General features: G+C 47.4%; 2 protein-coding genes across 3 annotated transcripts in view; one reads left to right on the forward strand and one right to left on the reverse strand.

Moving 5' to 3' along the window:
• The window catches only part of sptbn4b (spectrin, beta, non-erythrocytic 4b), a 316,634-nt gene that overhangs the window by 244,384 nt on the left and 50,482 nt on the right, over positions 1-21,768 (reverse strand). The window lies entirely within an intron of this gene.
• LOC122542877 (nesprin-2-like) overlaps positions 13,091-21,768 on the forward strand; it is a 39,969-nt gene continuing 31,291 nt past the window's right edge. Inside the window, exons 1-3 of the mRNA XM_087984151.1 lie at positions 13,091-13,227; positions 17,931-18,106; positions 19,810-19,960. Coding sequence (XP_087840277.1) covers positions 17,949-18,106; positions 19,810-19,960 — 309 coding nt within the window. The 5' untranslated portion in view covers positions 13,091-13,227; positions 17,931-17,948. The remainder of the gene's footprint in view (positions 13,228-17,930; positions 18,107-19,809; positions 19,961-21,768) is intronic.

Here is a 21,768-nt window from a genome sequence, read left to right on the forward strand (position 1 = left end):
GCGATGTGGCTGCGGAGCCTGGCTGAGAGATCCAGACAGACACGGGATGGAGGGAGAGAGGCAGACAGAGACCCGCCTCCCGCAGCATCAGCAGCACTCTCTCCCAGTCGGTATAAAAGCGGGGTGGCAATCGCAGCGGAACAGGCGAGGAGTTGCATTGATGTAGCGCCTCCCGAAGCTTTTGCCGGCCGGAGTTTTTGGGACTCGATCTCCCCTCGGCTCGGACAGCAAGGAAACAGACCCTCGAGTCCATCTCGTTCCAGCTTGCTTAAATTATCCAAGTCCCCGTGTTGCCAGCACTTGGCCCATGCCCCCCTCAAACCCTTCCTATCCATCTACTCTTTTTAACTGCTGTAATTGGACCAGCCTCCCCACCACTTGCTCTGCCAGCTCGTTCCACCCTCTGTGAAAACGTTGCCCCTTCAGATCCTTTTTAAATCTTTCCCCCTCTCAGCTTCAACCTATACCCTCTAGTTTTGCACTCCCCCCACCCTGGGGATAAAGATCTTGTCTGTTTACCCTATCCATGTCCCTCGATTATTTTATTCAACTCCATAAGGTCACCCCTCAGCCTCCCACAGCCCCAGCCTGTTCAGCCTCTCCCTATAGCTCAAACCCTCCAGCCCCGGCAACATCCTTGCAAATCTTATCTGAACCTTTTCAAGTTTTGTAACACCTTTCCTATAACAGGGAGGCCAGAATTGAATGTAGTATTCCAAAAGTGGCCTAACCAATGTCCTGTACAGCCTCAACATGACCTCCCAACTCCTTTACCCAATGCGCTGACCAATAAAGGCAAGTTGTATCAAATACCACCTTCACCACTCTATCTACCTGCGACTCCACTTTCAAGGAGCTATGCACCTACACCCCGAGGTCTCTTTATTTGGCAACACTCCTCAGGGCCCTACCATTAAGTGTGTAAGTCCTGTCCTTAACAGCAATGTGGATCGTCCTACACAGAAAGAAGGAGCAAGAGTTGGCCATTCGGCCCTTCAAACCTGCTCCACCATGCAATATGATCCTGGCTGACCATCCAACTCTGTTCTCGCGTTCTCCCCCCATACGCTTTGATCTCTGTCGCCCTACTGTCCTCCTCCAAAACATTGTTTTGGATTCAGCCACTTCCTGTGGCAGGGAATTCCGCAGGCTCCCCACTATCTGGGTGAAGACATTTTTTCCTCATCTCAGTCCTACCTGGAGTCACAGATAGATAGGGTGGTGAAGGTGGTATTTGATTCTGGATCAGTGGTGCTGGAAGAGCACAGCAATTCAGGCAGCATCCGAAGACAGGCAAAATCGACGTTTCGGGCAAAACCCCGGGCTCTCTGCCTTTATTCCTGATGAAGGGCTTTTGCCCGAAACGTCGATTTTGCCTGTCCTCGGATGCTGCCTGAATTGCTGTGCTCTTCCAGCACCACTGATCCAGAATCTGGTTTCCAGCATCTGCAGTCATTGTTTTTACCTCGTTGATTTTTACCTAAGGTGGTATTTGATACAACTTGCCTTTATTGGTCAGCGCATTGGGTAAACGAGTTGGGAGGTCATGTTGAGGCTGTACAGGACATTGGTTAGGCCACTTTTAGAATACTACGTTCAATTCTGGTCTCCCTGTTCAAGAAGATTGTGTAAAACGATCTGTTTGGACAACCTGGAAAGAATAAAACCAGTAAAACCTGCAATGGGCACATACTGATCTGCCTTGTTTTATCCCCTTTTGCACAGTGCCCCTGTATGATCAGTACGGACATTCTCAAGTGTTAGTTTTTTTTTAATCATTTCTTTTCCTCTCGGTGATGTTATGACACACCTCTGGTGCAGGTGAGATTTGAACCTGAGTGTCCTAGCTCAGAGACAGAGACATTACTTACAAAGACCTTGTCGGCGATATGCAAACGCAGCTCACCCTCACCATCTCAATCTGAGATAAGAAATAAGTTTCCTAGCCTCACCAGCAAACCCCAAATCCTGTACATGCCCGTTCCTTCACCATCACTGGGTCCAAATCCTGGAATTCCTTCCCGACGCGCACTGCCGGGTCCCTACACCTGCCCCATTCCCTGCAGAAAGGGCTTCGGAATGGGCAATAAATACCTGGTTCTGTCAGCGTGACTTGGAGATGCCGGTGTTGGACTGGGGTGGACAAAGTTAAAAATCACACAACACCAGGTTATAGTCCGATAGGTTTATTTGGAAGCCCTAGCTTTTTGGAGCTCTGCTCCTTCATCAGATGATTGTGGAACAGCGCTCCAAAAGCTAGTGCTTCCAGATAAACCTGTCGGATATAACCTGGTGTTGTGTGATTTTTAACTTTGGTTCTGTCAGTGATGTGAATGAATTTTTAAAAGAAGAGATACAGTGAAATGCTGCTGGAAATCTGCAATTAAATCATGAAAGAATCACCAGATGTGTTTCAACAGAGGAGACCATTCAGCCCATTGCATCTGCGCCATTGTTACTTAGTACCAATCTCCTGTTTTTTGCCCCATAATCATCGAATGCCCCTCTGTGGAGTGGCTGTAGGACTGTAATGTCTACCTTTTAACTTTATTTGTATATTTTCCTAACATGTTATGAAGAATTGTAATGTAGAACGCTCAGCTTTTTTTTCGTTATTTCTCAATTTTACTACCTAATCTGTTTGACATCTAAGATTTGCAACCGGGCACTTTGTACCTGAGATGTACCTGTGAGATGAAGTTGTAAACCTTTCACTGTACTCCTGTACTTGAGTACACATGGTAATAAAACCTAATTCTAAGTTCTGAACGCCTCAATTGAACCTGCCTCCAGCACGTTTCCAGGCAGTCTGTACCCAAGCCCCCACAGTCTGGCAGCTCAATGGAAAGAGGAGACAAAGAGGGAAACAGTTAACATTTCAAGTTAAGCCCCTTCATCAGAACCGTAGTGAACTATTTGGAGGGTGGGAGTTCTCTCGGCCAGTTTACACACTCCTGGCTACAGCTATCTGATGTTTGGTTAGGTGTTGGTTGTCATGGAGAATTTACCATCCACCTCCACCCTTGTCTCGGTGTGAGTGTCACATGCTCTCTCCCACCCAGAGGATGCTGGGAGTGCTCGGTTTAAGATCAGGGTGAAAAGTGACATCTCTGGCCTGGACTCTGGGCCCAAGCTCCTGAAGTGAGACTTGAACCAATAGCCTTCTCAGTGAGAATAAGGAGTATTACCCACTCCACCACAGCTCTGTTTGTGTGTGTCATTTAGAATCAGAAAACTGCAAAGCTGGAACCTAAGGGGCAACCTTTTCACACAGAAGGTCATGTGTGTATGGAAGGAGCTGCCAGAGGAAGTGGTGGAGGTTGGTACAATTGCAACATTTAAAAGGCATCTGGATGGGTATATGAATAGGAAGGATTTGGAGAGATATGGGCCAAATGTTGGCAAATATGACCAGATGAGTTTAGGATATTTGGTTGACACGGATGAGTTGGATCAGTATGAAAATAGCACCGTGGGTATTCGATGGCTGGACCAAGGGAGTGGAGCAGATCTACAATTGTTGTGCTTTTTCAGACCGACCAGTGGCCGGAAGTGTGTGAACAGTTAGCCCCTCTGTGATATGTAAGGTGCATAAACTCTGGGCATCCTGCAGTATTGACTGTCAGTGTGTCACTGTGACTGCTGGGGAGCTGCCTGAGATGGACACTTGCCCACTTGCTGAACAGGAAGATGGGAGGGTTCATGTGTCAGAATGACCCTGTGTCATGTACACTGGTTGCTGTCCCTGCTCCCACACACTGGATTCGTTGCTCAGCACAGACCCACAGCCTGGTTAATGTCCAAAGAGTGATGGCCCACCAGGTCTCTCCCACACAGACATGTGAGCAGTGAGGTAACGTGTGTGTTTATGGAACATTTCTGAACTATCTACACTGCCTTGTCAGCTGTGGCCTCAGTGCCACAGCTTCCTTTACCTTGCCCCCCTCTCGCTGTGCCACCCTGAGATGCCCTGTCCTCCAGCTCAGGTGCAGGGAGCCTGTTTGGCAGTGTAGCCTGTCGACCCTGGAGGTTCGGTGGGGTTATCCTGTATGGGTCAGCGAGGCCGAGGGCTGTCTTACCAGAAACAAGTTGACCTTCCTCGACCTGTGTTTCCAAGGGTCCTATCGTGCCAGGTGGAGGGCTGTGCACCTCAAGGGTCATGTGCCAATGGGTTTGTGTGCGCTTCTTGGCACGGCCCCGCCCCCTTGTGAGAAAGGGGGGCCCCGACAGGGGCCAAAGTCCCTCCTTTAGCTTCTTGTTGTGACTTTCCTGAGCCCCCCCCAATGAGCGGGGCCAGTGAAGTGCAGAGTCTCCAGTATCTCCTGAGTGTGCACGACCAAACTGTCCAGCCCTGGGTTCGGTGACCTCTCTCAACCACTTCAGCATGGAGCCCATCCTCCGTTATGGACAAAGGGAAGTTTATCAACCTCGTGGTTGTCGATCTGCCCAAGCAGTGCCACTGTAGTAGATGTTAGGACGGTGACTTTGCACGAGTAGAAGGAGATGGAGTTAGGAACAATGTGAAGGGAACTGTCATGGGTCAGGAATTACAGGGGTCCGCTGTAAGGTTTTGTTGCCCCTTCAGGGTCCTTGAATCTCACCCACGCCAGTCCGCTCTACTGAGAATATACTTGCCATAATTCGGCAAGGTTCATCAGATGAGATCTTGCCAATTATACCACATACTGTTGGTGGTTCTTGCCAAACCACCAGGAGACTTGGGTACAGGTTATATTGCTGCCTCTTGTCTACGCTTAAAAAGCAGTCGTAAACATGGGTGGCTCTGTAGTTAGCATTGCCTGTCGCTCAGCGCCAGGGACCAAGTCCACCCTCCGATGACTGTCCGTGTGGAATGTGTACATTGTCCCTGTGCCTGCATGGGTTTCCCCCCACAGCCCAAAGATGTACAGGTTAAGTGGATTGGCCACAGGGAATGTGGGGTGTCAGAGATAAGGTGGGTCTGGGTGGGATGCCCTTCAAAGGCTGGTGCAGACTCGATGGGTGGAACAGCTCCTAACTGCACTGTTGGGATTCTGATTCTGTGGTGAACTTTCTGAGACTGAACTCTGGCAAAAACCCACAAATTCTCAACCTTACACCTTCAGTCACATATACGATATCAAATTTGATCTATTTACAACCATGTATAAAAACCAAATGTCCCTTATTTTGCCCCATCCACCCAAGGTCTGCTTTTATCCTGTGGGGGGGTGGGGGGTGGATTGTGCGCAGTCTGGGCTGTGTCCTTGTTTCTAGCACTCGCTGGCCCAGCTCTTTGTCATCCTGTCTAGAGTGTATCTGCTAATCTCCTGTTCTGCTTGCATTTGTTTTACTAAAATGTTTTGAACTGACATTGTATTTAACCCTTTGTGGCTGAAAGAGTTAAAGCTCTAATCCCAGACTGCTTGCTCCATGTTGGGCAAAGCCAGTTTCCTGAAGTTCACTACCAGGACTTTTTTTTTATTGGCACAAGAATCCAGGCTGGTGCTCCCAGTGGGAGTTTGAGGGAGTGTTGGAGGTTCCATATTTCGGGGGGGGGGGGGGGGGGGGGGGCGCGAGAGTTTTAACTGAGATCTCATCTGACCTCTTGAATGGCATAAAAGATCCTCTGGGATTATTTCTAAAAGATCTGGAAATTTTCACCATGGTCTAGCTAATGTTTACTTCTTGATACTACAGATTACATTACCCCGAGTGCTAGGAGTTGAAAGGGATGGCTTATGAGGAGAGATTGACTAGACTACACTCATTGGAATTTAGAAGAATTTAATTTCTATAAGAACCCTCCACCCCTTATGTAGGAAATAGATAAAATAGAAGCAGGGAGGTTTTTTTTTTAGATTAGATTACATTACAGCGTGGAAACAGGCCCTTCGGCCCAACAAGTCCACACCGACCCGCCGAAGCGCAACCCACCCATGCCCCTACATTTACCCCTTACCTAACACTACGGGCAATTTAGCATGGCCAATTCACCTAACCTGCACATCTTTGGACTGTGGGAGGAAACCGGAGCACCCGGAGGAAACCCACGCAGACACTGGGAGAACGTGCAAACTCCATACAGTCAGTCACCTGAGGCGGGAATTGAACCTGGGTGTCAGGTGCTGTGAGGCAGCAGTACTAACCACTGTGCCACCGTGCTGCCCAGAGGTTGTTTCCACTGGTGGGGTGAAACTTGAACTAGGGGCATTGCCTCAAGGTTAGAGGGAACAGATCTAGGACTGAGTTGAGGAGGAACTTCTCCCCCCACAAAGGGTTGTGAATCTGTGGAATTCCCCTGCCCAGTGAAGCAGTGGAGGCTACCATATTGAATGTCTTTAAGGTAAAGATAGATTTATGAACAGTAAAGGAATTAAGGGTTATGGTGAGTAGGTGGGTAAGTGGAGCTGAGTCAATGAGAAGCTCAGCCATGATCTTATTGAATGGTGGAGCAGGCTGAGGGGCCAGACGGCCTACTCTTGCTCCAAGTTCTTATGATTTTATGAGAGCCTTTTGTGTCTAAAGTGGCTGTATTACAGACCGTGACTAACTTTATATAGAACTTCATTGCCTGTACACGACATCCAGAGGGCCTTGTGAAATGTGCTATCCAAACGCATGATCTATCTTTCTATTAGTTAATGGGTAGTGCTGTATTCTGACAATCCTCACTTTCACCCCAACCCCTCTCTAGAAACGATAGTGTAACAGGGAGAGTGACAGACAGTAGACAGTATTGGAGCTCAGGAATAACTGCAAATTGGAACCTCATGCCCAAAACGTCGGTTCTCCTGCTCCTCGGATGCTGCCTGACCTGTGCTTTTCCAGTGCTACACTTTTCGACTCTGATCTCCAGCGTCCGTTGTCTTCACCTTCTCCACGACCGCAAATTGGAACGGTATGGACAGGAATAAAGTGACGGGAATGAATGTTAATGAGAACGTTGGGTGCAGAGTTTGACTATCGCTGGTAAAAGAATTATTGTTGTCAGGGCTAGGAGCAAATAGAGGGTGCTGAAATCTGTACAGCAGTCACAAATGCTGGAGATCACAGCCGGTCAGGCAGCATCTGCGGAGAGAGGCAAGCAACGTTTCGAGTCTAGATGACTCTTCCTCAGAGCTGACATGAAGTGTGGAGGGGACAGCATTTATACAATAGTGGGGGTGGAGTGCTGGGGGAGAAAGGATGCTAATAGTTCAGATTAAGTGATCAGAATGTAAGAACAGTAGAACAATGGTGTATCTAACTGCCAGACTGGAAAGGATCGATGGTCCCACAAGTTGTGGGAGGGGAGAGAGGACATGGTGATGGAGAATGTAACAAGTATATATAAAAGAAAGGGCTTTTGATCTTGCAATCATCAGGACAGAATCACGAGAATGCCCAATCTCTAAGGGAATAACAATTTATATTGCATGAGGAAAGCTGATTGGCCATCAAGTTAAGTAAAGATGGTTCCCTCTAGCAGCCTCAAGCTAGAAGTGACCTTGTGACCTGTATCTAATTGTGTGCTGAGTTTAAATAGAAAGGGAGGGTTTCACCCACCAATGTTTGCACATCGAGTCATACAGCACGGAAACAGACCCTTCAGTCCACCCAGTCCGTGCCAACCATAATCCCAGACTAAACTTTTCCCACCTGCCTGCTCCTGGGTCCCATATCCCTCCAAACCTTTCCTGTTCATGTACTTCTCCAAATGTCTTTTAAATGTTGTATTTTTACCCACATCTACCACTTTCTCAGGAAGTTCATTCCACATGCAAACCAACCTCTGAGGCAAATATTTTGGTCTTTTTTTAAATCTCTCTCCTTTCGCCTTAAAAATGTGTCCCCTAGTCTTGAAATTTCCCATCCTAGGGAAAAGGCGGCTACCATTAACCTTATCCATACCCCTCATTATTTTATAAACATTTATAAGGCCGCCTCTCAACCTCCTACACTCCAGTGAAAAAAGTCCCAGTCTATCCAGCCTTTCTTTATAACTCAAACGTTCCATACCCGACAACATCTGCCCAACCATATTATCACCTCTTTGAGCAATCTGCTGACCTCTTATCTCTAACATTGCGTTGTGATCTTGTCAAATTTTGTTTTATTATGCACCTGGGAAGCACCAGGTGACTATAGTTGTCAGAGCAAAAGTGAGGACTGCAGATGCCGAGATTAGAGTCGAGAGTGTGGTGCTGGAAAAGCACAGCAGGTCAGGCAGCATCTGAGGAGCAGGAGAATCAATGTTTAGGGCAAAAGCCCTTCATCAGAAATGAGGCTCAGTCCTGATGAAGGACTTTTGCCCAAAACATCGATTTTCCTGTTCCTCAGATGCTGCGTGACCTATGTTTTTCCAGCACCACCCTCTTGACTATATTTGTCACACGAGAGGTGCTCCAGAAATGCAAGTTGTTGTTATACTGGGTGTCTGACTGCCTGTGAATTGTGTCCATTGGGAGTCATAGGCATAGCGTCCTTGCAACACAGGAAGAGACCCTTTGGCCCAGTCATCAAGAATCTATCTGCCCTAATCCCGTTTTCCAACACTTGGCCCATGGCCTTGTATTAAGTGTTCATCTAAATGCTATTTCAATTTCTTGAGGGCTGACACTTTCACTCTTTCAGCCAAAGAGCTCCAAATACCAACCACCCTTTGGGTGAGAAACCTTTTCCTCAAACCATTCATCTTAAAACCAGGGCGGCACGGTAGCTCAGTGGTTAGCACTGCTGCCTCACAGCGTCAGGGATCTGGGTTTGATTCCAGCTTGAGCGATTGTCTGTTCATTCACCTTGTGACTGTGTGGGTTTCCTCCAGGTGCTCCAGTTTCCTCCCACAGTCCAAAGATGTGCAGATTAGGTAAATTGGCCATGCTAAATTGCCCAGAGTGTTCAGGGATATGTAGAGTACATATTATCAGGGTTAAATATAGGGTAGGGGAATGGGTCTGGGTGAGTTACTCTTTGGAGGGTCAGTATGGACTTGTTGGACCGAAGGGCCTGTTTCCACACTGTGGGGATTCTATATATAAAAAAATACGATGCCCCCTGATTATTGACCCCTTGACTAAGGGAGGAAAGGTTTCTCCTTGCATACAGTGTGTGGGCTCCTTGGGGCTTCCTACACCTGAAAGAGGCTAAGTGCCAGTGTTGGGAAAGTGGAGGATGAGGGGGTGAAAGCTGCCTTCATTTCTCCAAATTGAGAGGAGTTAATGCATTTCCATGCTGCCCGTGTGTGTGTGTGTATCTCTCTCTCTCTCTCTCTCTCTTTTCCCTGGGTTCAGTACCTGAGGCAGGAAACTGGAGGCTGTTACCTGAGCCCGGTTGACCTTTACCCTTGGCACTCCTGCAAAACAGGAGACTCACCCTGTGTGCTGGAGATTGTGCAGGGGTTACCCCCCCCCAACACACATTGTCTGGGACCTGACCCTTAGAGAGGAGTCCTGATTAATTTCACACGGAGTGACTCCAGCACAGGGTGCTGTTAAGCAACTGCACCCACGGAACCAGCCGACTGGAATCGACAGCTTTTTGCAGGGAAAATCCGGCAGACTTGGAGGTAGGCTTTGTCGCTGAACTGGGGTGCAAACGCCTCCCCACCCCCATCTCCACCCCCAGCTAGGCCTCTGGCCTTCTAACTCTAGGCTGCATGTACACTTCAGGCTAAGGAAGGCTACACTGTCATTTCCATGGCAACTGATCTCATCACGAAACAAGCATTTTAGATCATTTTAAAATTCAGGGGTTTGGCAAATTTATTTTATGCAGGGAGTCCAGGACCCAAGTCAATGTTCGGGGGAACAGTGTTTCGAACCTCCCTGTGGCAGATGGTGAAATTTGAATTCAATTTTTGGTGGTGTCATGTGACTATTGTCAGTTAATACAAAAGCTCACCTGGTTCACTAATATCCTTTAGGGAAGGAAATCTTTCGTCCTTACCCAGTCTGGCCTACATGTGACTCCAGACCCGCAGCAATGTGGTTGACTCCTCTGTGCCCTCTGGACAGACAGGGATGGACAATGGATGCTGGCCTAGCCAGGGACACCCACAGAGCTAAAAATGAAATTTTAAAAACTTTCAGCTCTGGACTACGGTCAGAGGACAGGAGAATTGCAAATGTAACAGCCTTGCTCGAGAAAGGGTTTGTAAGGATAAGTGCACAATTAAAGACCAGTCATTTAACTGATGGGGAAACATCTTGAAATAATTGAAATTGAATTAATAGTACAATGAAAGGATGTGGGATAATAAACAAGAGCCTGTACGGATTTCAAAGGCTATGTCGTATTTAACTAACTTGCTGGGTTTTTTTTTCTTGTGTGTTGATGAGTGTGATGCTTCTAATGTGTCAGTAGAATTATTCAATATAGTTCTGAAGTCTGGGTGGCAGAGTAAAGGTGATTGGTATAAGAGGGACAGTAGCTACATGGATCCAAAATTGGCTGAGAGATCAGAAAGAGAGTAATGATTGATGCATATTTTTCAGGCCGGAGGAAGGTTTGTAGTGGCATCCCCCAAAGGTCAATGTTGGGCCCCTTAGCTGTTCCTGATATATTAATGGTCTTGATTGTTTTTGTGTGTGTGCAGGGAACAGTTTGCAGATGATACAGAAGTGTTGTAAACTAGAAGGAGGGTGATGTTCAGCTAAAGAAGGATGTTGACAAGTTGGAGTGGACAGAGGTGGCAGATGGAGTGCAGTAAAGTGTGAGCTGATGCACGTTGGTACAAAAAAACACACAGACAAAAAGCACAAAATATTCTAAAGACTGAGGAGCAGAGGGGCCTGGGTGTATATGTGCCTAAGTTATTAATTGTGATATCAATGGGTAAATTAAGCAGTTAATAAGGACACTTGTTAGATCTCAGCTGGAGGACTGTGTACAGTTAGGCTTTAATGAGGATGTGAATGCACTGGTGAACGTGCAGAAGAGGCTTAAGATAGACTAAAGAAATTGGGACTGTTTTCCTCAGGAGATTTGATGGAAAGGGCTTCAGTCAGCATATATTGAGGGGGGGGGGGGGGGGGGGGGGTGCGGTACTGTTCTCTCTCTCAATAGTATCACAAGTGAGAAGAGACAGATAGAAGGCAATTCGCAAAAGGAGCGAATGTGGTGAGAAAAGTCTTTTTTTTCCTGAGTTGTTAGGGTTTGGAATGCACAGCCTGGGAATGTGTGGTGGAGTCTGAGTCAATGAGGCATTCAAGAGGATATTTGAGTAGAAATAATTGGGTAGGAGGAAAAAGGCAGAGATTGACGCTGTGTTTTGTTTTTAATTCACTCGCGGGTCATGGGTGTCACTGGCTGGACTATTGTTTATTGCCTGTCCCTAACTGCCCTTGGGAAGAGCTCTGACTCGGCCACTTTACTGCAGTTCTGAAGTAGGAATGAGAGATTTCCGTCCTCAAAAGATTTTTGGTGACCCAGATGGGTTTTTACAGCCATGAGTTGTAATTTCATGGTTGCCGTCACTGGCACTAGCTTTATATTCTGGATTTTTCAAAACTGATTTTAGAATTCCGGGATTTTAACCCAGCATTTGAGCCCATGAGCCCAGACCATTCGCCTGGGCCTCTGGATCAACTAGTCCAGTTATGTTACTGCAATATAACCATTAGGGTTACAGGGATCAAAGGGTGTGGGGGAAAGGAACAGGGGGATGATCAGCTACGATCGTATTGAATGGTGGAGCAGGCTCGAAGGGCTGAATGGCCTATTCCTATTTTCTATGTTTACCTTGACATTAATATGCAATGCTGATGCAACTAAAGCAGTGCCTCAACTATTTTAGTCTTCCAGAAGGTTTCCCTTTCTGTCCCTCTTGTTTTTGTGTTTGTTGTACCAGAGTGTGAGCCAAGGGTGTCTTCTCAAGTCATTGCCAGCAGGGGGTCTAACAGCACTCAGTTCGAGTGCAATGAGCTGAGCTGTGATGGACTCTCGTTCAGGCGAGCACCACTTTGCTCTGTCCCATTCTGCCCGTGCCAGCAATGGTTGGCTCATTGGTTAGCACTGCTGCCTCGCAGCACCAGGGTGCTGGGTTCAATACCAGCCTCAGGCGACCATCTGTGTGGAGTTTGCACATTGCGGGTGGATTAGCCATGGTATAGGCACAGTTACAGGGTCAGGATAGAAAGGGAGAGCCTGGGTGGGATGCTGTTCGATGTGGACTTGGTGGGCCGAATGGCCTGCCTCTCCACCATTGAGGGTTCAATGATTCATTGTCCTGGGCTATGCTGAGGTCCCGAGATGGGGGACATTAGCTAGTACTTGGCCAACCTCTCCTTGGGTGGGACCTTCTGTAGGGAGTGCCCTTACACACGCACCTCACCCTCACCCGACCGCCACGCCGTGCAGAGCTTCCGAAACACGCACATGTATTGCTGGAAAAGCTCAGCAGGTCTGACCGCATCTGTTAATGTTTCAAGTCCAGAAACTCGGAACTGATGGTGGTTGGGAAAATGTCTGTTTATATGCAGAAGACAGAGTGGGGGGATGGGAAAAGGAGTAAATGATGAGTGGGGATCAGCCTGGGCGAATGAATAGCTAACTAATGGGGGACAATTAATGGCTAACAATCTGTGTGTGTGTAATAGACTGAGATAACAAGGCAGAAGTGAGTACTGCAGATAGTGGAGATCAGAGTCAAGATTAGAGTGGTGCTGGAAAAACACAGGCCAGGCAGCATCCGAGGAGCAGGAAAAATTGACATTTCGGGCAAAAGTCCTGATGCTGCCTGACCTGCTGTACTTTTCCAGTACCACGCTAATCTATGTGACAATAAGACCTGGTGTGTGAGGACTAGGGTAAGGACAACGGAGGAGGTGTTTCAAGCCCTAAAATGGTTGAGTTCCATGTGAATCCAGAAGGCTGTAGAATTCCCAAGTGGATAAGGAGGTGCTGTTCTTCCAGCTTGTGTTGAGCTGTGCTGGAGCAGAGGTGTTGACCAGGGAACATGGTGATGTGTTGGTGGCGGGCAACCGGAAGCTCAGGGTGGTCTTTGCAGACAGAGCGTCCCCCGTCCACAGCCTCTGTTCCCTTTTTGTGTTGCAGACCCAGATAGCCTGCACTGACAGGCCTCTTGACGATGTATTTGGGATCAAGTGATTGATCCTCTCTGAGGCTAACAGTCACGCACGGACACTGCACATCAACAGCTTACCCTTCAGTCACGGGAATAAGTCAAAACCAGCTCATCTGCTAGCCCATAGGAGACAGCAGCATTGTGGTAATGTATACAGAGGCCTAGACCAATGTCCTGGGAACGTAAGTTCAAATCTCATTGAGACAATTATTGAACAAAAATGTCTGGAATTGAAAACGAGTAATGGGGACCATGGCATTACAATTACAATGTTTAAAAGATATCTGGCTAGGTACATGAATAGGAAAGGTTTGGAGGGATATGGGCCAGGAGCAGGCAGATGGGAATAGTTTAGTTTGGGATTATATTCAGCATGGACTGGTTGGAACAAAAGGTCTATCCGTGCTGTGTGACTCTCTTGTCAAACCGTCTGATTCTTTAGGGAGAAAAAGCTGCCATCCTTACCTGTGACTCCAGACTTGCGTGCAACATGGCTGACTCTTAAACGGGCTCCAAAATAGCTCAACAACCCGCTCGATTCCCAGGCAATGAAGGCCCACTTTACCATAACTCTGGGTGCTAGAGGGGTGGATCCCTCACCTAACTGGAATCGTGTCCAACTGTGGCTGGTTCACCCAGGTATTGACAAACCTACAATGCCGAGGCTTCCATGAAGCCCCGGATTGCTCCTGATGGTTCCAAGTCATGTGGGAGTTTCCTGTTGTCTGTAGCTCTGGCGCAGCAGTGGTGCACCAGAGCTCTATTTCATGGGAGTGTGTCTTTAACCTGAGAATCTTTGTTTCACCCCACCCAGAATCAGAAGCATTGTGGCACAGGAGGAGGCAGTTCGGCCCAACACTTCTGTGCTGGTTCAATTCCCCTTCTGTCAATTTCCATATCCCTTTACTCTAGTTTGACCCATTTAACCATCTGTTGTTGCTCTTGAATTGGACCTCCTGCCCCCACGTTTCCAGGCAGTGCCTTCCACACCCTAGCTGGCTGAAAAAGGGTTTTCTCCCATCGTCCTTACTTCATTGGAACATGTCTCAGGAACAGCTTCCCCCTATCTACTCTGTTCAGTCCCGCTCATGATTTTGAAAACCTCAATCAATTCTCCCTCTGAGCCGCCGCCTCTCCAGGGAGAACAATCCCAACTTGTTCAATCTACCCTCATCACGGAAGTTCCTCATTCCTGGAACCATTCTTGTAAATTATTTCAGCACACTCTCCATTGCGCTCGCATCTTTCCGATAATGTGGTGCCCAGAACTCTACACCAGAGTCCGAGCCCTTTCCAACTCCAACACTAGGCCTTGTCCTGTTGATTATCAGCACCTTGTCCCTTTCCCATAATTCCCACAAATAGTAATCACTGTTTGCCAACTGCTGGATCAAAAGGGGTTTTGATTGTTTTTTGCCAGGAATCCCATTCTCCATTTAACACGATCCCTAATTTTCTAAACCCTTGTCTGATGCCATTTCAAGGCTTGAGCCACAAAGACTTAATTGTTTTTCCTACTGAGTCCAGTATCGGCACAAGCTGTTCCAGGGCATTCTGTGTCTGAATCTCAACTTCTTATCACGTAAACCACTCTGTCTGACATTCCCATCACTTTAAGCTGTTCTTATCAGAACAGGCAAAGTGCTAAGAATTAACTGTTTCCTCACGAACCTTTAAATGAGGATCTGCATCTCTGTCCCCAATTTACGAGTGTCTGACTTAACGTTTATTAGTATGAGCATGATCCAATACATGGTTTTACTTTTTAAAAGACCCAATATGTGATCATTTCCTGTGCTTAGTATTTTCTGTTGTCGTGTGTCACGTTCCACCTTGCGAATGGAACTCCAAGACTCCAGCTTGGAACCAATTTGCAACCCAGGTCTGCCTGTATGAGCCAATCACTGAACAATTCATCAGCATCATACACCTATCTCGCTCCCCTATTGCTAACAACTCTGGCTTTAAACAAAAGTGTGATAAGTGATAGTCCCCTTACATCTCACAGCCTTGACTCATCAGCACCCATTTCTCATGCAGTGTAAATTGTTGCTTGCTTTAAATTTTGGCATTCTTGCACTCAACAATTGCAGGATGAGAAGCTTTGATAGCAAGCCTTTCAGTTCTAAGGAAGGGTTGGAGGATTTGAGCTACAGGGAGAGGCTGAACAGGCTGGGGCTGTTTTCCCTGGAGCATCGGAAGCTGAGGGGTGACCTTATAGAGGTTTACAAAATTGAGGGGCACGGATAAGATAAATAGACACAGTCTTTTCCCTGGGTTGGGGGAGTCCACAACTAGAGGGCATAGGTTTAGGGGCAATGTTTTGTGTATGGAATGAGCTGCCAGAGGATGTGGTGGAGGCTGTTACAATTGCAACATTTAAGAGGCATTTGGATGGGTATATGAATTGGAAGGGTTTGGAGGGATATGGGCTGGGTGCTGGCAGCTGGGACTAGATTGGCTTGGGTTATCTGATCAGCATGGACGGGTCGAACTGAAGGGTCTATTTCCATGCTGTACATCTCTATGACTCTGTTAATTGATTTCTCTCCACAGAAGCTGCCAGACCCGCTGAGCTTATTCAGCAATTTCTGTTTTTGTTTCTGACTTACAGCATCTGCAGTTCTTTAGGTTTTCAATACGTCACTCTGATATCAAGCAAATTTTAACTCTTTGATTAAGTAACATGATACTTGTATTTTTGATATTGAATAGCAATCATGTTTAAAGATTACAGATTAAATTCACTTTGAATTGGAATTCCCAATCTTTTATCTTTTGGGGTGGCTCAGTGGTTAGTTAGCATTGCCTCACAATGCCAAGGACCCAAGTTTGATTTCACCCTCAGGTGACTCTGTGGAGTTTGCACATTCTCCCTGTGTCTGTGTGCGGTCTGGTATCCATCCACAGTCCAAAGATGTGCAGGTTAGGGTGGATTGGCCGTGCTAAATTGCCCACAGTGTCCAGGGGTGTGCAGGCTAGGTGGATGAGCCATGGGAAATGCAGGTTTATGGGGATAACGTAGAAGGAATGGGTCTGGGTGGGATACTCTTCAGAGGGTTGTTGCAGACTTGATGGGCCAAATGGCCTGCTTCCACACCGCGTGGATTCTATGACTATATCCAATGACCTTTCCAACCTTGAATTTTCACTCTTCCAATACCACACCCCAAAACATTCTGCCTAATCTGTCCAAGCCTTGTCTGAAGAAGGGTCACCGGACTCGGGGACAATAACTATATTTCTCCCTCTACCAATGCTGCCAAACCTGCTGAGCTTCTCCAGCACTTTGTATGTGTTGGTTTTACCCCAGTCTGAATCCCTTTATTCAAAATGATAAAAGCACTAAAGAAACTCAGCAGATCCGACATCATCTTTGAGGGAGAGAAAACGCGTTAATGCTCTATCTCACAGATTAACTTCACAACTGAAGACGCAGTGATTGGAATGATGTCAGCTAGGTGGACCTCAGAATGAGTTCCCTGATTGGGGCTGTTAACCTGGTCCAATCAGGGAGTCCTGGCTGACAGATATAAACAGGAATGTCAGGGGTTCTGTTCACCTTGAGACCAGGCTGTGCGCTAACTGGGTCAGTGTCATACTGTGCGTGTGTAAGTAAAGGGGGACGGGTTACCGGCCTTAGTGGAGTTATTTCAGATTAGAGGTAGAAAAGTCATGGTTTCATACAATAGGGAAGGTCCAGGATACAGAGAAATGCAGGATGGTGGAACTTGAGTAGGCCATTCAGCCCTTTGAAACTGCTCCACCATTCAATAAGATCTTGGCTGATCCAGTTGCCAAGTTTGAACTCCATTGTCCTGTCTGCTCTCCTGTAACCATGGACTCTCTTGTCAATCCAAAACCTATCCAAGTTAGCACCGAATGGACCGAGAGACCCAGCTTCTCCTGTTTTCTGGGCAAAAGAATGCCATAGCCTGATGACTGTCTGTCTGAAGGTGCCTTAACAGTGCTACCTCTCATTCCTAACCAATGATATCCCCTGGTTTTCCTGAATCTGCACCAGTCCCACTTTCCAGATCTCGGTCTCTATCCTTGAATTTTAGAGTGTGGGAGCAATTAAATGACACAAAGATGCCTTGGAACAAAACGCAAAGGGAGCAGTAACGGTTGTAGAGAAGTGACATAGCATCGATCCAGCATATAAGGTGTTAATGGCAGAATGCGAAACAGTTTTCTCTGAAAGGTGACAAGACTGAAAATCAAGACCGGACTGAGCAAAGGGAGGAAAAAGTCTAAGTGGGATAGAGTTCACGGTCTGAAATGGTTGAACCCAGTGTTTAGCCCAGAAGTTTGTAAAATGCCTCATTGAAAGACTATTCAATATTCAGCTTCTCTATTCACTGCTGCCTCACAGCACCAGGATCCCAGGTTCGATTCCGGCCTCTGGCGACTGTCTGTGTGGAGTTTGTGCATTCTCTCCGTGTCTGTGTGGGTTTCCTCTGGTTTCCTCACAGTCCAAAAGATGTGCAGGTTAGCTGGATTGGCCATGCTAAATTGCCTGTAGTGTCCAGGAATGTGTATTAGCCACAGGAATTGCAGAGTTACAGGGATAGAGTGGGGTGTAGGTCAGGGTGGGATGCCCTTCAGAGGGTCAGTGTGGGCTCGAGGGGCTGAATGGCCTGCTTCCACTCTTTGGAGATTCTATGATCTGTCACTGTCTTTGTTGATGGATTTTGTTTTCCTCCACACTCTGGAGTGACATTAAAGAAAGCATTTTGGAATTAATTCTGTTTTAGGGATAACCAGCTGGTTCTTGAGATGTAACTGGTTCAACTTCGAGGGCTGTTATTTGGTGGGGGTGGAGGAGAGGGGAGAGCGGGGGGGATTGTTTGAGTCACTAACACCTCTCCCTCTTTTTGTCCAGAGCCTGTGGAGTCTTGACATGCACAGAGACACGAGTCTGTCCTCTGGTTTTTCTGACCACCCCCTATCAGATTACTGGATCTCACACTCTGAGGAAGGCAATGCTCGGTCCTTGGTGAGAATGCCCGATGGGCAGCAGTGCGACATCTGTGCCCCATCCCTCGAGAGACGCATCAAGTGAGTATGGCAGGCAGTGGTCTCCCTCTGACTCTGGGGCATCAGCTGCTCAGATGTCTCCTGTCACATAAGCCACGTGACCCTTGGGCCCTAGCCTCGCTGTCCTGAGGGGAAAAACCACAGGCACTGGTCCAATTGTTTGTTCCATTGTTGAAAGACTGGCACTAGTCATAGAATCATACAGCCCCTTGGTCCATGCCGATCAAAATGTCCATCCACACCTACCGTATTTCCCTGCACTTGGCCCATATCCTTCTGAACCTTTCCTATTCCTGATGAAGGGCTTTTGCCCGAAATGTCGATTTTTCTGCTCCTTGGATGCTGCCTGAACTGCTGTGCTTTTCCAGCACCACTCTAATCTAGATACTGGTTTCCAGCATCTGCAGTCCTTGTTTTTACCCTGAACCTTTCCTATCCATGTTTTGTCCAAATGCCTTTTAAATGTTGTTAATGTACCCGCCTCAACCACCTCTGCTGGCAGCCCATTCCATATGCATGCCACCCTCTGTGTAAAAACAAAAAAGTTGCCCCTCAGGTTCCTTTTTTATTCTTTCCCCTCTAACCTTAAACTGATGCCCTCTAGCCCTCGATTCCCCAACCCTGGGAAAAAGACTGAGTCCATTCATCCTATCCATGTCTCTCTCAATCTTATACACTTCAATAAGATTCCCCCCTCAGTCTCTTACGCTCTAAAGAAACGCTCCTAGTTTATCCAACCTTTCCCAAAACTCAGACCCTTGAGTCCTGGCAACATGCTTAAAGTTTCTTCTGCATGCTTTCCAGTTTAACAACATCCTTCTGATAGCAAGGTGACCACAACTGAATATAATATTCCAAATGCAGCCTCACCAACATAACTTCCCAACTTCTATACTCAATGCCGTGACTGATGAAGGCCAGTGTGCCAAAAGCCACCTTCACTGCCCTGTCTACCTGTGACTCCACTTTCAGAGAACTGTGCACCTGAACCCCAAGGTCCCTCTGTTCTACTACACTCCTTAAGAACCTACCATTCACCATGAAACTCATACCTTGATTTGACTTTTCAGAATGCAAGACCTCACACTTGTCTATATTAAGCTCCATTTGCTAATTCTCAGCCCACTTCCCCAGCTGATCAAGGACCTGCTGCAATTTCTGATAAGAGACTAGTAGTAGAATTTCTGGAATAATCAGTTCACTTACATGCTTCTCTATGCTAGATTTCTGCCTTCTGTCCTGCTCTTCCTATGGTATTCTGTCCCTGTTACCTCCACCCCTGAGGTGCTATTTATTCACAGTGAAGAGTATTTCTGTGACATCATCACAAGGATGCTCCAGGGTCCAAAAGCCTCTTGTACAACAGTGCAGGGGTGTCAGCAGTGATACCCAGGGTGATTCCAGCTCGATCCCACAGGTCCCTTAGAATGCCAAGTCAGTCGATTTGTTACAGAGTGGCCTTGGAAACATGCAGCATCTCCCAGACACTTGTGTTTCCAAGAGTCTGCGTCAGTGTCTGGGAATTTATGGCCTTTGGAGATTTAAATGTCCACCACGTTAACAGGCTGCTTCAGTCGGGAGGAAGATTTGACCATTCCTTAGATTTCCTGCCTCCGTTGGAAAAGGGGTGGGGGAGGATTCCAAGGAGGGGAGGGTGTTTTGAACTGGATCTCCGGCACAGGAATATCGGGATCACTGGAACAGTTCTCTTCCGTCTCCCGCAGAATGGAGCAGTCCTGGCAGCTGTGGCAGGAATTCCTGGATGACTATTCCCGGTTCAACGACTGGATGCACTGGGCTGAAGCCCTGGCCAGGGAGCCCCTCTCTTCACAGGTTCTGTATTCCGAGGCTAAGGAGGAGCTGAAGAGGTTTGAGGTGAGTGAACTCTGCCGGAATCCAGCCCTGGTGGGTCAACCCTTCAATCCTAAACCACTGGGGTCTACGAGATGGGGGCTCAACTCTCCTTAGCTTGCAAGAACCCTGAAGCAGTCAGCGAAAGCTTCTAGAACCTTCCACTCCTGGCCCATTGATCCAACTTCTTTAGCATGGAATGCCTGACTTTCAATTCCTTTCCACAAGAGAAAGACCTTTAGGGAAGGATTTTGTTTGTTTTGACTAATCTGAGGAGAGGCCATTCTGTCCCTCAAACCTGAAAAATGTGTTGCTGGAAAAGCGCAGCAGGTCAGGCGGTATCCAAGGAGCAGGAGAATCAACGTTTCGGGCATAAGCCCTTACCATCATCCTGTCAGAGCATGTTTGATTGGTCTGTCTGCTATAATCTTCTTGCTGTGTGGCTTTAGTCTCTATCCAGGGTCTGCTGAGAGGATGACATCAAGAACCCAGCTCTTCCAATCTGGGTCCAATCCCAATTTCCAATCCAGATCAGACGGAAGTTGCCCACTTGCCTTCCCAGGATGTGTCGGGCCAGATGTCCAGCGCAGGGTTGGTTCTAGTCCGAAAACCACTTGGGCTGTGTCAGTGGGACTCTGTGCAGGATGGTTTGTTTGTTTGTCTGGTTGTTTGTTGTATTTGCTGCTGTATTCAACGAAGGAAGCAGATTAAAGGTTCCAGAGCCCCCCTCACAACGACTGGGAAGGTACCCGTGTAAGGAATGGGAGTTAGTGGGCTCAGGAGCACGGTGTGTATGTTTGTTTGTGTGGGTGTGGGGGAGAAGAGAGACCGGGTTGGCAGGGGTGAGGGGTCTAGGCTGGTGGGGTGGAGAGTTAAGTCAGGTAACTGGGAAGGAGGTATGGGGGATGAGGTAAGTGGATGAGAGGTTTGGGTGGCGGATGAGGGGTTACAGGGGGGGGTCTGGCAAGTGGGTCAGTGGGTAAAGGGGAAATCAGTAAATGGGTACAGAAGGGGGGGGGTCAGTAAGTGGATAAGAGGTTGCGGAGGGTCAGATAAGTGGCTGAGGGAGTGTGGGAGGCAGGTGGTGGCTGACAGGATCAGCTGGATGGTGGTTCAGGCCGGTGTAGGGTGTTGCAGTCGGTTTAATGCAGGGTTTGGGCAGTGTGGCCCTGTGGGTTGGAGGAATTCAGGCTGAGGTGGTGTTCCAGTGAGTAATCGAGAGGGTCAGTTTCACAGTTCACCAGGTGTTTGAACCAGTTTGAATCTGAATAATTATCCAGTCAACGCAACTCTCCAAAGGCGCTCAACTCTAACTCCTGAGTTGTGGACTTTGAAAAGTTTGAGACATTGGGTAATTGCTGATAATTGGAAGTTTAAATTTCTCTGATAATTCCTGTGAGGTCAGTGCAACGGGACACTCCAGATGAGTCAAAGTACATCTTGCTGGGTGTATCTGGCCTGTGCTACCCACAGAGTGGGAGAGCTGGAGTAATAATTTATTTATTCGAGACACATATTGTAGCTTCAAATTGCTACAAGCCTCTGACCAATCAAAATCCCCAGTATTGTCAAAAAGAGTTTCATTAACATATCCTTCAGCCAGGCGTTCCTTACTCAACTAATACCTTTCAGTCACTTTCAATCTGTCCCCTCTGATCTCCTTGCCTCCCAAATAACCTCTCATCGCAGAATTGGTGGAGAGAAACTGAGTCTGTGCTTGAAGTGGACTAGAGATGGTGAAAGATAATCTTTGTTTTTCTCTCTCTCTCTGTCCACAAATGCTGCTGAGTTTCTCCAGCAATTCCTGTTTTTCACGTTTCAGATTTCCAGCA

The sequence above is a fragment of the Chiloscyllium plagiosum genome, unplaced genomic scaffold (genome assembly GCF_037043375.1).
Source record: "Chiloscyllium plagiosum isolate Xiang-an unplaced genomic scaffold, Cpla_swu_hap1 HiC_scaffold_47, whole genome shotgun sequence".
Taxonomy (NCBI): Eukaryota; Metazoa; Chordata; class Chondrichthyes; order Orectolobiformes; family Hemiscylliidae; genus Chiloscyllium; species Chiloscyllium plagiosum.